This window comes from Tasmannia lanceolata, unplaced genomic scaffold, assembly GCF_043159265.1.
Source record: "Tasmannia lanceolata isolate RefF3 unplaced genomic scaffold, GAP_Taslan_0.1 ptg000006l, whole genome shotgun sequence".
NCBI classification, from domain to species: Eukaryota; Viridiplantae; Streptophyta; class Magnoliopsida; order Canellales; family Winteraceae; genus Tasmannia; species Tasmannia lanceolata.
Window position 1 is genome coordinate 32,936,324 of NW_027518683.1, and position 14,777 is coordinate 32,951,100.

The following is a 14,777-nucleotide window of genomic DNA, read 5'->3' on the forward strand; positions in this document are numbered from 1 at the left end:
TTTCGAACTCAATATGATAGATGGAGAAATAAGCAAAGGTCCAAGTAGCTCAACGATTATCCACATACAAACAACCTCTTAAACCACTTTACATTAATTATAAGGACAGTTTTAATGAAATTATTGCAATATTATCTGCTGAACATGCTTGTTTAGACAAGGATATGAATCAGAGATGAATGAGAAACCCAAAAGAAAAAAACGATGTGCAGGGACTCTAGATTGATTTCAGGATTCCAAGCAACACAAGAAAAATCATTGATCCATGACCATGTATTATGATTCTTTATCTACCACTCCAATGACAAATCATAAGAAAAAAAATGATTAAATTCCACTTCACTACTCTTAACTTTAAAGATTGAAAGCATGAGGAAGGCAAATAAATACTTACAGAGGCTATTCAGAGAAGATGGAAGATGACAATAGAGACTCGGATTTGCAAACCTTAGTTCTTCTCCTTGTGCTTGCCCTAGATCTCCACCATTTTGCAGCCACTTCTTCTCTTTCTCTCTAAAACCCTCTAAAATTCCCTCAACCCTTTTTGCTTCTTCGTCTAATCTTCCTCAAATAAGTTATAAAAATCCTGATGTCTTGAGAATTCCAAACCTTCAAACAAATGATTGCAATAATCTGAAGCTTTTGGAGGTGATGCCTTGTTGAAGAAGATGAAACATTTGGATCTTAGAAGAAATTAATGAAGCTTATTGATCGATTGAAGAGAAATACTTGGAATTGATCAAATCGGAGGGAAATAAAAATGACAGGATCTGGTTTTGGATTCGTCGGAATTCGAGAGATCTTGAAATTTCAAATCTGATATCTCATCTAGAGATGATCTTGATCACCTCTAATTATAGTTTCCAACACAAATTTGAGGCAAAACGAAGTAAAGCATGAGGTAAATCCATCAGATTCCGATCTCACTAATAAGAATTGGTCGGAGAAAAAGTATCGTTGAGGAAAAATAGAGGTTGAACCAGCCAGCCAGAATTTTGCAGAAATGGCAGGAAAAAATGGTGTTTTGCCGTCGAAAACAGAATTGGCTGGGGGAAAGATTGGCTAGAGCTTGAAAATGATGAGGAAGGGATTAGGGTTTAACAATATGATTTCTCTCTTTTTCTCTCTCTAATCAGGTTAGAGGAAACCCCAATTATAAAAAATGAGGCCTTAAGTGGGTATTTAAAGGCATAATTGGGGATTGATATTTGCACTATCAGTTGATGGGTGAACCGTTGGGTGGAAAATTTGATAAGTGCACATTGAAATCGTGTCCTATTCGAAAACTAGGTCTGCCTCTTCCAGGATAATTCACCCCCCTTCTGTAATTATACTACGACACTTATCTCGGTTCGTTCGCTAGGCAAATCAGCTCGGATTTTGACGAAATTTCATGGAGGCATAACTGGGACCCTGACCTACCTTGGGGTGAAATTTGGGGCTTTAAAACATTGATTTGATGAGGTTATTCATTTTCACAGAGAGGTTTAGGGCCCGGTCAAAATGGGGTGTCAACATCACTTTTTTGATTTTTTTTAACAAAGGCACCAATTCAACCCGCATATTTTCAATCCTACGCCTCCTTTATGCTTTTTAACAAAAGGCACCCATTAAAGCCACATAATTTCAATCCTGCCCCTCTTTATGATTTGTTAATTATGGCAACCTCTATAGATTGGAGGGCTAGGATCAGCCAATGGAAATGATTTTACTGGCACAACCTATGATGCTGTGTTCCATCACATGGACGGTTTGGATCAACCTCTGATATGGTCCGTTCAGTTTTCTTGCTGCCTCTCCCCGATATGTGTCCTTCAATCTGACGGTGCTTTTCCATCCAGAAATCTACTACAGTTCCTTCTTGCTGGAAGGTGATGGACGAGGGAGGTCGAGGTGGGTTTTCTAATTCAAGAGCGAGAGGACGTATTAATTCTTCCAGACGAGGATCTCCTCATTCTCACGAATCTGTAAGTTGTCTTTTCTTTTGTTCTGTGTTTTGTGTTTGTGCTTTTCCATCCGGAAATCCACAACAGTTCCTTCTTGCTGGAAGGTGATGGACGAGGGAGGTCGAGGTCGCTTTTCTAATTCAAGAGCAAGGGGACGTATTAATTCTTCCAGACAAGGATCTCCTCAGTCTCACGAATCTGTAAGTTGTCTTTTCTTTTGTTCTGTGTTTTGTGTTTGTGCTTTTCCATTCGGAAATCCACAACAGTTCCTTCTTGCTGGAAGGTGATGGACGAGAGAGGTCGAGGTGGGTTTTCTAATTCAAGAGCGAGAGGACATATTGATTCTTCCAGACAAGGATCTCCTCATTTTCACGAATCTGTAAGTTGTCTTTCCTTTTTTCTGTGTTTTGTGTTTAGCATCTTAGACCCAGTTTATTTTCTTCTTTAGTTTTTGTTGTATTGAAACTTCAAAATTGTCTATTTTAAAGATTGTTTTAGCAGTTGGGAATGTTTGATTACTGACGTTTATGAGGGAAATCACATGAATTTAGGAATCCAAGTTATGTTTCTTGTTCTGTTTAACAATTTAGTAAAAATTTTGAGATGGGTGTTGATGGTTACTTGGAAGATCAAATTTGATTATGTTGTTATTTCTTTTCATGCTTATTGGTAACTGTTTTGTCGACCAGAGATTGTGTGAATTTGGGATATTCGTTTGGAAATTTACAAGTTAAAGGAAAACATGCAAGCTTATCTTTTTTTGTTATTGGAATCAATTTCTTCATAGACTTGTATTTTATGATTATGTGGTATTTAAATGTTTGCATGTGACATCTATCCATATAAAGAAAAATGCAATATGAAACGTATCTGTTATGCAAACTGTTTTATTTTACTTTTAGGTTTTTGCCTTTTTTTTTTCAGAAAAATGTGAAATGGTATATGCTCAATAACAACAAGCTCAGAGATGGAGTTATCAATAAATCAAGTATGAAGAATCAGTGAAAATAACTGTAACCAGTTCAACAACTCAAGACAAAATCCTCACTAATTTGCACTGTGAATCAAGAGAATCATATAAGGACAGTGTATGATACAATGTTAGGATGGATGATTATTGCCGAAAAATAATAGTAACCTACAAAGATGCAACGAAAATAGCAACAGTCAACCATTGATGCCGGTTTTAATTAAAGGTTTGTTGATAATTAGTCCACAATGAAATTCAAGAATCTATCAGATCTCTATATGTGGCAACCTCAAGCAAGAATAGTGAGAAGGACAATGATTGCAAATTCCACACAATCAATATAATAACATATAACTATAGTTATCCTAAACAAAAATAATAAACGTGAACTAAGAACCTATTAGTCAAATTTATCATAAAAAAACCCTATGAATCAAATTTGAAATTCACATAGAAGTGAAAGAATCTTAGTTGCATTAACGAATTGCCTAAGAGGCTATCTAGGTGGGGTTGTTCCTCTAGCTCCATTGATTGGAAAGCTTTGTACCTTAACCTTGAGGTTGTAGGCTCAATCCTAGGTTACCTATGAAAAAAGATACAATTTGGGACAATTCAATAATAATCAACAAAGCACAAGATGAAAGAAGTGTTGAATTTGAGTATTGAGCAGGTTATACAATTGAAATGAAACCGTACCCAAACATGTAGTGTGCTGCTGCAAATCAAGGTGCCTATTAAGTAATGAATTGGTGTAACAATATTCACAACCAGGATATGGTAATTGTCACGGGGTAGTTTTGCTCACATGAAAAACACAACCTGTGATGGGTCTCAGCCAACTCACTCGAAACTGAAACGAAAGATTCCCAAGCCGGCAGAATTGAGCTTTTGAAGACTGCCCTTAACTCTTTCCAAATCTTCTGGTCCTCGGATTTTTGCCTTCCAAAGGGAACCTTAGACACTATCGAGAAAATCTTCTGGGATTATATTTGGGAAGGATCAAAAGGAACGAAGACATACCATTCCATCGCCTGGGATAATATATGCAAGCCGAAAGGTGAAGGAGGCCTCGGTCTCAGAAAGCTTGAGGATGTAAGCAAGGCCTTCCAAATAAAGCAATTGGGGCATCCTCTGCACAATAACAACTCCCTCTGGTCGATGTGGATTAAGGAAAAATATATCAAAGATAGAAACATTTGGACTATACCTATTCCATCGAAACCTTCCTGGGCCATTAGATCCATCTTAAAGTCAAAGGGACTATGCCAAATACCACAATTGCTATTGTGCTGGAAAGGAAGAGGACATTGATATTTGGAACCAGCCTTGGCACCCTAAAGGCATCCTCACTGATCTTCTCAAGAAGATGCACTGACTCCTCCCTGTCGGCAGCCAATTCCGTAAAGCAGCTCCATCATCATCAACAATGGATCCCTACTCTGGGAAAAGACTCCCTCAAAGTAGAATTCAAAATCCTCAATGAAGCTCTCTTTAGTATAGACAAAGAGAATCACCCTATCTGGAAACCTCTCACCGATGGCCCTTTCACAACGCAAAGTGGTTGGCACTGCATTCGCCGCAAATCCCCTAAGCCAGCATGGACCAAATCTCTATGGATTAAAGGCCAGGTTCCGAGATACTCCCTTGTTACTTTGGACCAAGCCTGACTCCTATGCAAAAAAAATTGGGAACCAAAGATTGATTGCACGTTTTGAACTCAACTTTGGACCAAGCCTGCCCCCCTATGCAAAACTGTGAAAGAAGATGTCAATCATCTTTTTTTCAAATACAGCTACTCGTCTTGGATAAGGAGATCAATCCTATGGAGATTTGGCACCAGGAGAAAACCATTTTCCTCTCTAGCCAAAGAAGAAAATGGCTCAGAGATCACTACCCAAATGAAGGTCAAGCCACCATTGCAATTAAACTCTGTTTCTCCACAACAATTTACAAAATTTGGACTGAACGGAATCTCAGGCTTTTTGATAATTGCCAAAATCACAAGTCTCGTATCCTTAGAGAAATCATCACCGAGGTAAAATTGAAAATCAACTGCCTGAAGATTGAAGAGGATTGCAGCCCATTAACCATCTCTGTTGCTTCAAACTTCAAGTGAAAGCATTGTCCAAAACAGAGCAGCCCAAAGAATTGCTACTGGTGAGCTTCGGAACTTGGGAAACTTAAAATCAACAGAGACGCCTATTTGGATGATGATGGCAGTGGTATCAGGGTCATTATTAGAGACAATAGAGGAAGGGAAATCGCCATGTTCTCGTTAAATATTGATCGTGAAACCATATACGAGTCTCGCCATCAAACATATTGAAATTGCTAACACACTCGGAGCCGGTACAATTTGGGTGGAATCTGATTCCAAGTATGCGGTCAGCATTCTTAATGGTACCTCCTGTCGACCTTCTTTCCGGACGATGGTATCCTCATCGTTGGTCGGCTCTTTTACATGCGACAGTTTCCCCGTTGACCTTCTTTCCGTGCGATGGTATCCCCATCGTTGGTCGGCTCTTTTACAAGCGACGGTTTCCCCGTCGACCTTCTTTCCAGACGATGGTTTCCCATCGTTAGTTGGTTATCTTCTTATCTTCAGGCGACGATGTTCATGCCGTCGACCTTGTCACCAGACAATGGTTTCCCCATCGTTGGTTGGTTATCTTCTTCTCCTCTTCTTCTTATCTTCAGGCGACGGTTTCCTCGACGACCTTGTCTCCGATGGTTTCCCATCGCTGGTTATGTTCTTCTATTAGCGTTGTGCTGCGTAGTGTATTCCCGCTCGTGGTGCTTTGTCGTTGCTCATGTGCGCACCTTTGGTGTGCCCTTTTTTGCTCGATGGATCGTTGCTAGCCTGTCGAGATGTCAGCACTCCCGCCGTAGTGCTGTTGTTCTCGACGATTGTACTCTCATGGTGGTGACCGTTATCTTTTATTATGCTTTCATTATGTATTCACCACACCAGTTTGAGGAGTGTTATACCATGCTAGATGTATGTATGAGATTATGTACTTTTTGTTATTTTTAGTTGTTGTTATAGTTTTCTTTGTACCATGCTGGAGTTCCATAGCATATATACTCTAGTAGTTTGAGGGGGGTGTTGAGTAGTGTGTTAGGGTAGTTAAGCCATTACTTGTAACATTAGGGGTATTGTAGTCATTGTACACTGTTGCCCTATTTGGGGCCTATATATACATCATATACATGAGGAGCTCCCTAGTGGAGACTCTCTATATTATCTACTCTTCTTCTTCTAGCCCGAACTCCATTTCTAACAGATGCATAACCCTAGCTTACCCATCAAAAAAAAAAAAAAAAAGAAAAAAAATGAAAAAGAAAAAGAAAAAACTCAAATGAAAGAGAGAAGAAGGAAACACACACGGGGACAATAATTTTAACGTGGTTCGACAACTCTTTCCCTATCCATGGGATATAATATTATTGCATTCACTTGGGATCACTCACCCTCACAACTTTTTATAATATCAGAAGGGAACTCAGCCCAAAAAGCCCCAAACTTTTAAAACACAAGGGAAACACACCCAGACATCTTGCCTTTACTGCATGGGCATATTCCTACATATTTGCCAATTTTACAACCACCCACGATCCACTTTGCACATGCATTGTACAATTACACCCAGTCTGCTTACAAGTGGCATAACTGCCTTACAACCTCCCATGCATACGTGACATGTGCTGCAACCATGGTTTTAAATTTCGGCTGGGACCGAAACTGAAATCCCCCTGAACCCGAAATTTCAGATTTTCCCAAATTTTGCCCAAAATTTCGAGAAATTAATTTTTTTTCAAAAATATAGTATTTTTCTCTTTTTTTATACCCAGATCTAAACCAACCTTCTCTGCCCTTGTCATCCATACATCCTAACCTAATCCTATTTTCACCCCTTTATTATCTTACCATATTTAAACATTGGTTTGGTACGAAGTTATGTACTTTTTGGTAGATCTGATTTTCTAGGACAGATTTGCCGGTGATTTGAATTGTATTTATTAGAAGACTATTCTGACCATTCAAAAAATAAATAAAAATCATTAGAAGACTATTTTCTTCGTTTGGGATTATTGTATGGAGCCTGTTTGGATGAATTGGGTTTCTTTTGATGGTTGAATTCATAAGATTAGTGTTTCTTTGAACATCCTTGCTGTTGTAGCCACCACAACACCTCCTTCTCTTCTCCTTTGTCTATCTATATCCTTTTCTTATTCTCTTTAGATCACTCTAGCCTACGACTGTGATTTGCTCTTTTTTCCCGTTCTTTCTCTTCTTTCTTCTATATTTCCTTCTGTTTTTCTCTCTCATATGTTTGTTGAGATTAGCCCCCTCTTCTCACTCTAGGTATTTCTATGCTCTTAAAAGTCACCTCCAGCAGGACGATCTAGGCCTTAGGCTCGGCATGCCATCCCTGGTACAGATGTCATCATTTTACTTCCTTATAGCCTACCTCATATTCCACTCCATTGAACCTCTCCCTTTATCTTTTTAAATGGAATGGATTTTGGTTTCCCTATATCTTTGCACATTCTTCTTCCCATAATCATCCCTACGCTTGAGACCCCATCACCATACCAGATCCACATATCCAACATTACTTCCTTACCCCAGTAGTCTTGTTTGGGCCATAGTTAGGCATTTTGTTATAGATCTTATCTCTTTAACAGACGTGATTGAGATATGGTTTTATTCATTAGTTAGCTGCTTTCCTTTTTTAACACTTATTGTATGGAACTTGTCTAGATGATTTAATTTCTCTCTCTTGAATGACTTTTAACGCTCTGAATTTCCACGAATACTCTTTCTGCCTTCGATTACCATGTCATGTTTAATCGGACTTGGAATGCACGTTGCTGCTTTTGTTCAACTAAACCCCATTTATGCTCCAAAGTTCCTAGGAAAGTATCTTGTGAACCCTAAGGTTTGCGCTAGATATGCTTGCCAGCACACTAAAATGTAATAAATCTCGTTAAAATGATCAGAGCATAGGTTTTAGTTGAAGTAAATATGCCTAAAATTATTAAAAATAAAATCAAACACAAAAATATGGTCAAATCTTACATATCTTTATGTTATGGGGTGCATTTGAATTTGCGCAAGTGATTCACAGATGCATCACTGACATGACCAGTACATATCTTTTGGTCTCCAGTCGATACAATGACTAATACCATTATTGATTCGAAAGGCCTTTTCTACTTTAAGCTTCCCATTTGCACGTCATAGATTGGTTTCCACATTTATATTTCGAAAATCTTAAGCGAAAGGAGCGTTTACGTCATTTGTAATTAATCACTTTAATTGTTAAGTGACCACAATGACCCACACTGTAACATAAGGTAGTCCTTGTATTTCTTGGGCTTGATGCGGATTAATTTCCTTGATGAATATGAATATTCCTAGTTTATTTGTAGTAGGATTAGATAGAATCAATAGAATGAGGTGCCTAAGTCAGTATGAGTTGACTGTGTTATTTGGTAGTTGTCTTGTTAATATTTTGTAGAAAATAAGAGTTCTTAGAGTGTTATTAATTCTGTTTGAAGAAGGAAATTCGATGAAAATGAGTCTTAAGTTGATAGGAGTCCTAATAGGGGTAGTAATTGGGGTTTACAACTTGATTTGGGTGAGTTTTAAGAGTCTTAATCCTCAATCATGAATTTCATGGGGTTTGACGTATCTATAAATTAAGGCTTATGGTCTAGGCTACCATGATATGATTGAATACAATTGAGTTTCAACTCCAAAGCTTGGTTGCGAACCATTGCTCTCTCTCTCTCTCTCTCTCCTTTTTTAAAGGAGCATCAATCCTCCATCATTCTCTTTCGTTCCTTGTATGCTCATTCTTTCTCTTCCAAGAAGAGTAATCTGCGAACCCCAAATTCTCATGAAGTCGGATGTACATTGTCAAACAAGTATTCAAGAGGCAATTGTCTTCACTCATCTAGATCCAAGTTTATATGAGAGGATTGGTGGCGTGACAATCACTCGACTTAAAACAACAAACGAGAGCCTCACTCGTGATGCAACGATAATTTTGACATTGCGTAGCCTGCTCATGTTATTTAAGGATTCGGAAAGCAGTCGTCATCCTTCAGAGTTGGTTCCGATAGAAGTTAGCCCATGAACACATAATAGTCCCACATTGGAAGCGGAGAGAGAAAGTTTCTGGGCCATATGTGTAGACCCCCACCTTCTTTGTGTAGATGCATTTTATGCGGAAAAGCAAAACCGGGGAGGGCTGCGGCCTAGAACCGGACAATATCTACGTGGTGGCCGGGGCGTTACAGAACATTATCTAGGGGATCAAGAGGCAATTTTTACTATTTAATTGCGATTGCGTGACTGGATGTTTACAAACCTCATGGAGCAGAGGATTTGCGTTTCTTTCTGCCTAAGCTGACACATTATTAGGAATGCATCAAAAGTGCATCTGGTGATCACACTAGTTCAAACCAATGACATGACTGTCCAAAGCTAGTTGTGCAGTGGAAGACTTAATCTGTTGGAAAGGACAATCATATACAACATGAGCAAATATTTCATGCAAAGAATTCCCACCGTCATTCTAAACATTATGTTCGACATGCTCAAATCTTTTCCAGGGGGTGGTATGATGTGGACCATCGTAGGGCTTATATTCTAATTTTAAAGTGTCCTTTAGTTGTCTTTGAAGTCTCTTAAGTTATAGGAGGGGTATCATGATCTTTTCCTACCACTATCACTTAGTTTCTTCAAGTTAAAGGTGCTTCAAATGGGGCTCACTATCACTTAGTTTCTTCAAGTTAAAGGTGCTTAAAATGGGGCCCACATACTTATTACGAAAAATCTTAAGTGATTGGGTGTTTATGTTATTTGTAATTAATCACTTAAGTTATTAAGTGACCATAGGGTCCCACATTGCAACATAAGGGAGTCCTTATATTTGTAGGACTTGAAATGGTTTAGTTTCCATGATGGGTTTGAAGAGTCCTAGTTTATTTGTAGCAGGATTAGTTATAGTTTATGTAATTGGAGTCCTTATGTCATTAGGAATTGGCTAAGTCATTTGTCAGTTGACAGTTGTCTTGTTACTATTGGTAGAAAATATAAGCCGTTAGAGAGTATTAAGAATTTTGTTTGAAAAAGAGAAGTCCACGAAAAAAGTCGTAAGTTGATTGGAGAACAAAGAGTAGCAATTGTGGTTTATAACTTGATTTGGGTGAGGTTTAGGTGGTCTAATCCTCCCCTATTCATGAATTTCCTGAGGTTTGAAGTAAACATAGTTATCAAACTCTTACGAGTCAACCCTCGAGTCGAGTTGAGTTGTTGGGCTTTCGAGTCGAGTTGAGTCGTTGGGCTTTCGAGTCGAGTTGCATGGGCGAGTCGCTTCAATTGAAGACTCTTACGAGTCATTTGGTGACTCTTACGAGCATGGTTTTAAATTTTGGTTTCGGTACCAGTTTCGGACCCCACCGAAATCGAAATTTCAGACGAAATCCGGCGAAACGAAAAAAAAAACATTATTTTATTCGTTACCAAATTTTGGCCAAAATTTCAGTAATTTCGGTAAAATATTAAATTAATTTAAAAAGAAACAGGTTTTTGGGTGAAATTTTGGACTTTCTAATGAAATTTCGAACAAAAAGAAATTTCGACCGAAATTCTGAAATTTCGGACAAAATAAAATACCATTTCAAGTAGGTGACATTTTGGTGCCGGTCCCAACCGAAACCCGAAATTTCGGATTTCGGTCGAAATTTAAAACTATGCTTACGAGTCGTTATGAGTCGAGTCGAAAAAATAAGACTCTTACGAGGCGTTCTTGTTTTGATGGTTGAAAACTTGGAAGTTGGAACTTAGAACTTAATTTTTTTGAATGGCAATTGCATTAAATGCGAAAAAAGACCGAGGAGGTCTATACAAATAAAGAGACAGAAAAAGAAAAAGAGAGACAAGAACAAGCTCCACTGCAAGGGTCAAGGAGGAAGGGAGTCAAATAGCTCAAATGTCTCCCTAGAGGCACCATTTCTAGCTAAACTGTCCACCACACCACTAGCTGACCGCCTAGATGGACATAAATCAATGCATCTCCCACCCTATCTTGGATCTTATCAAAGAAAGAGGCAAATCTCCTAGGGAAGGAATGAGAGCCACTAAGCTACCTTATCACATTGAGCAAGTCTCCTTCTACCACTACCTTATTCAAATCTTCATTCTCAAGACACCTTATTCCTTTGTAGATATCACACATTTCATCTTCATTAGTGCGAGCGACTCCAATGGGACCCGCAAAAGCCCATTTCATAGCTCCAAATTCATCCCTCAAGACCCCCCAATTCCAGGAAGACCAAGATTCCCCTTGCTAGACCCGTTAAAGTTTAGCTTGAAAAAGTCATGTGCGGGAGGCTCCCAGTCTTGGACAATCTTGTGTTCTTGGCCTGAACCACCACAAATTTCCTTCCAAACATACCATAAATAATGGGCAGATGCAAATCTAAAGCAAGGAAGGGTTTTCACCCATGATTAAGTCCTAACTATAACTTAATTATTTTTGTGCATGCAAGTTACAAGCATATAGTTATTTATATTCTTGGCTTAGTGCATCATCTATGTGCTTTTGGGTTATATTTTTTACATGCTTCATCTTTTGATGTATAATTATAATTTTTCAACTAAATTTCTATTCTTGTCAAAAACTCTTATGAGTCACGAGTTATAAAACTAAGAAATCGAGTTACAAGTCGAGTCACAGGTTGACAACTATGATTGTAAAGGTCTATGGCCTTAGCTACCATCTGTCACAAATATCATTCTCGGGAATTTCTCAGCAAGGGAAAATCTCGAGATGCATTATTTTTTAAATTTTTTGGGTTTATATTGGGAAAAAACGAGAAAAATAAAATTATTAAAAAATACATAAAAATATAAATTTAAGAAAAAATATAAAATAAAAATATCGTAAAAATATTGGGATAATACTGTCATATTATTGCGTTATTTCATGATACAAATGAAAATATTGCTATGTGTTTAAAATCTCTGGATTATTTCGGGATTTTAACGTTTTAACAAAATGTCGTGATAAAAACGCTATATTTTGAAAATATCGGAAATATTTGTGACACAAGCTACCATGATATGCTTGAGTAAAATTGATACTCCCAAGATTGGTTGCCGACCATTGCTCCTCTTTTTTCTCCCCTCTTTAAGGGAGCAGTAGCCATCCCTCCTCAATTTCTTTTTTTCCTTTTACTATCTTTCTTTCTCTTCCTATAAAAGTAATTACGACCCTCGGGTTCACATCACAAGACATGGTCACTATGACTATTTCAGAAGGAATTTACAGACTAAGATATCGTTTTGTCTATTAACATTTAAAATTGTATATAAATTTTCATCACAGTTCCCCTTCCCATTTTTTCATAGATTGCAATTACTTTTTCTTAAAATTTATTTTGTTTGGCTTTTTCAAACATGTGCCCACCAGACATTTAATTCTCTGGCATACATAGATCTCACTTGGTTCCAATCAACCCACCTTTTATTTGTCATGCCTAGGAAATTAAATCCGCACCTTAATGTTGGAAAACATACTATCCTCCCAGTCGAAAAATATGTCATTGAAGCCGTCATATCCAATAATCATGAATAGGTTGCCGCAAGGAGAACGGTTTTTCCCTATCAATCAGAGCGATTGTGAACTTGTTGAGCATGTTGGTGCCATTTTCCGTGTTAGAGGCACGACAAGTAAAAGGGATTGTGGATCCAGTGTGGTGTAAAAAGGGCATATTAAATCTTGTTGTCAATAGCCTGCAAAACATGAGTGTTTTTTGGGTCCTAGGCAATGCATTCGGTTTGCAGAAGTAGAAATTGTTCGGTCGCCTCTTGCTTTGGTGGAATGCTTCTAAGTTTGGAAGTTGTGTGCAAGGGTGGTCCAAACTTTCGGTGGGGCTATGAGATCAACGAATGGGAGCCCATGGGCCATGGCTAGATGTGATGGGTGTACGAGGTGGACGTCGCAGGTAGATTGCGCGTGGGCAATAAGGTTGTGGGTGGGGAGTCGATAGATTTAGAGTGAGTGATTTTTCTTTTGAATGATATTGAGAGTGAGTGATTGCCTATGAAGCACGGGTACGGGTACGGGGTACGGGTACGACACGACACGGGTACGTGGGTACGTGATTTGCCAAAAAAACCGGGTGCGGGTACGTTCGGGTACGCCGAATATAATAATATATTTTAATATTTTATTATATATTTATAAAAATAAAAATAAAATAATTGTAGAGCAATCAAATAACAATAACATCACCAAAATGGAAAATTCTAATATTACTCTTCATTTCATAAGTGATTAAGTTCCATATTTCATAACATGAGGCATCAATACATCATTCATTAGAAAAAAAAGTCTGTCACCAGTGTGTTGACCAGTGTCTGACAAGATGAATAATTTTTAGAGACCAAATTATGAGATTTTTTTACCGGACTTTTGGGATTTAATAATGTTTGGACAAAATAGATTTTATGAATTTTTAAAATTTGAAAAATACCGCACCGTTTGGAAGTTAAGAAAGTTAAAATTTTGACCCGACCCTTTTTCTTTGAATTTTGTACTAGAACTGGAGAGTTGACTTTTTTTCCTTTTAGATTTGGGTGTTGAAACTATTTTTAATAAATCCAAAAGGGGGTATTCCGTTATTTACATGTAAATCTTAAGTAAATGGACAATAAAATAGTAAAGACATTAAGTAAATGGACAATATATTTATTGTCCATTTACTTAATGTCTTTACTATTTTATTGTCCATTTACTTAAATGGTTTACATGTAAATACCGAGTGCAGGAAAGTAGAGAGAAGTACAGGAGAGGAAAGAGAAGCAGCAGGAGAGGAAAGAGAAGCAGCAGGACGTGTCGGGTACGCGAGGTGCGCACCCGACACGCATTTTTTTTTTAAAACAATGGGGTACGTACCCCGGACGTACCCGGACGTACCCGCACCCCATATGTGTCGGGTGCGGGAGCCCCGGGAGAGTACCCGTGCTTCCTAGGTGATTGCTTTCGTGTTTTATACTTTTATTTCTATCCTTTAATGTGTTATTGTGTATATGTTAAATAAGGGCATTTTTGACTTCATCCATCTCATTTAAATGAGTAAAAGAGCAAGCTCCACAATGGGAGGCATATAGTACACAAACACTCTTCTCTCACTTTCCTTCTTCTTATCCTCTATTTTCCCTCTTACTTTCCTCAAATTTCTACATGGTAACAAAGTGGTACTTAAAGGGAGCCCATATTTAATCTCTCCACTTTCGACCAGCATTTGAAAGCACTGCAGTGGCTTGTTTGGAGTCTAGACTAAGAAGAAGAGATTCTCCCTTTCAAGGCTTACAATTTACCTCATCACTATACGTCACATCAACTGTCAAATTTGAGACATGCTTTAAAACTGTATGCATTGTTGCCAGCGTGGGAAGCGAGTGCGTGAAGCGGGAGTGGGAAGCAATAGGTCTTGAAAAGAGAAAATACATGAAGCGAAAAACACGAAATAAAGTAAAGAGAAAGAGTGTGGGAAGCGTCAATGAACGTCTACATGAAGCTTGTAATAAGCCTTATTAGAAGTGAAAAAAAAAATGCATAGAAAGAGGGGGGTTAAATTAGGTTGCGTAGGACGAGCTAATGTAAGTAAGGATTACAAGTAGTAAAGAAGACTTCTAACTGATTAAACCTTAATATGATTTTTTAAGTTTTAAATACACTCTTTTATTAAATATGCTCCTTTAACATTGTCAAAAGGAGTAAAAACTCTCTTAGAAAAAAAAAATTGTTTAGATAGGAAGTGTACTATTAATTAGGAGG

The 14,777-nt window shown here is 38.0% G+C and overlaps 1 protein-coding gene across 1 annotated transcript in view; it reads left to right on the forward strand.

Moving 5' to 3' along the window:
* The first annotated feature begins 1,792 nt into the window (after positions 1-1,792).
* Positions 1,793-14,777, forward strand: part of LOC143878561 (DNA N(6)-methyladenine demethylase ALKBH1C-like) — a 66,410-nt gene continuing 53,425 nt past the window's right edge. Inside the window, exons 1-3 of the mRNA XM_077380833.1 lie at positions 1,793-1,967; positions 2,051-2,146; positions 2,230-2,325. Of these exons, the coding sequence (XP_077236948.1) occupies positions 1,875-1,967; positions 2,051-2,146; positions 2,230-2,325 (285 nt within the window). The 5' untranslated portion in view covers positions 1,793-1,874. The remainder of the gene's footprint in view (positions 1,968-2,050; positions 2,147-2,229; positions 2,326-14,777) is intronic.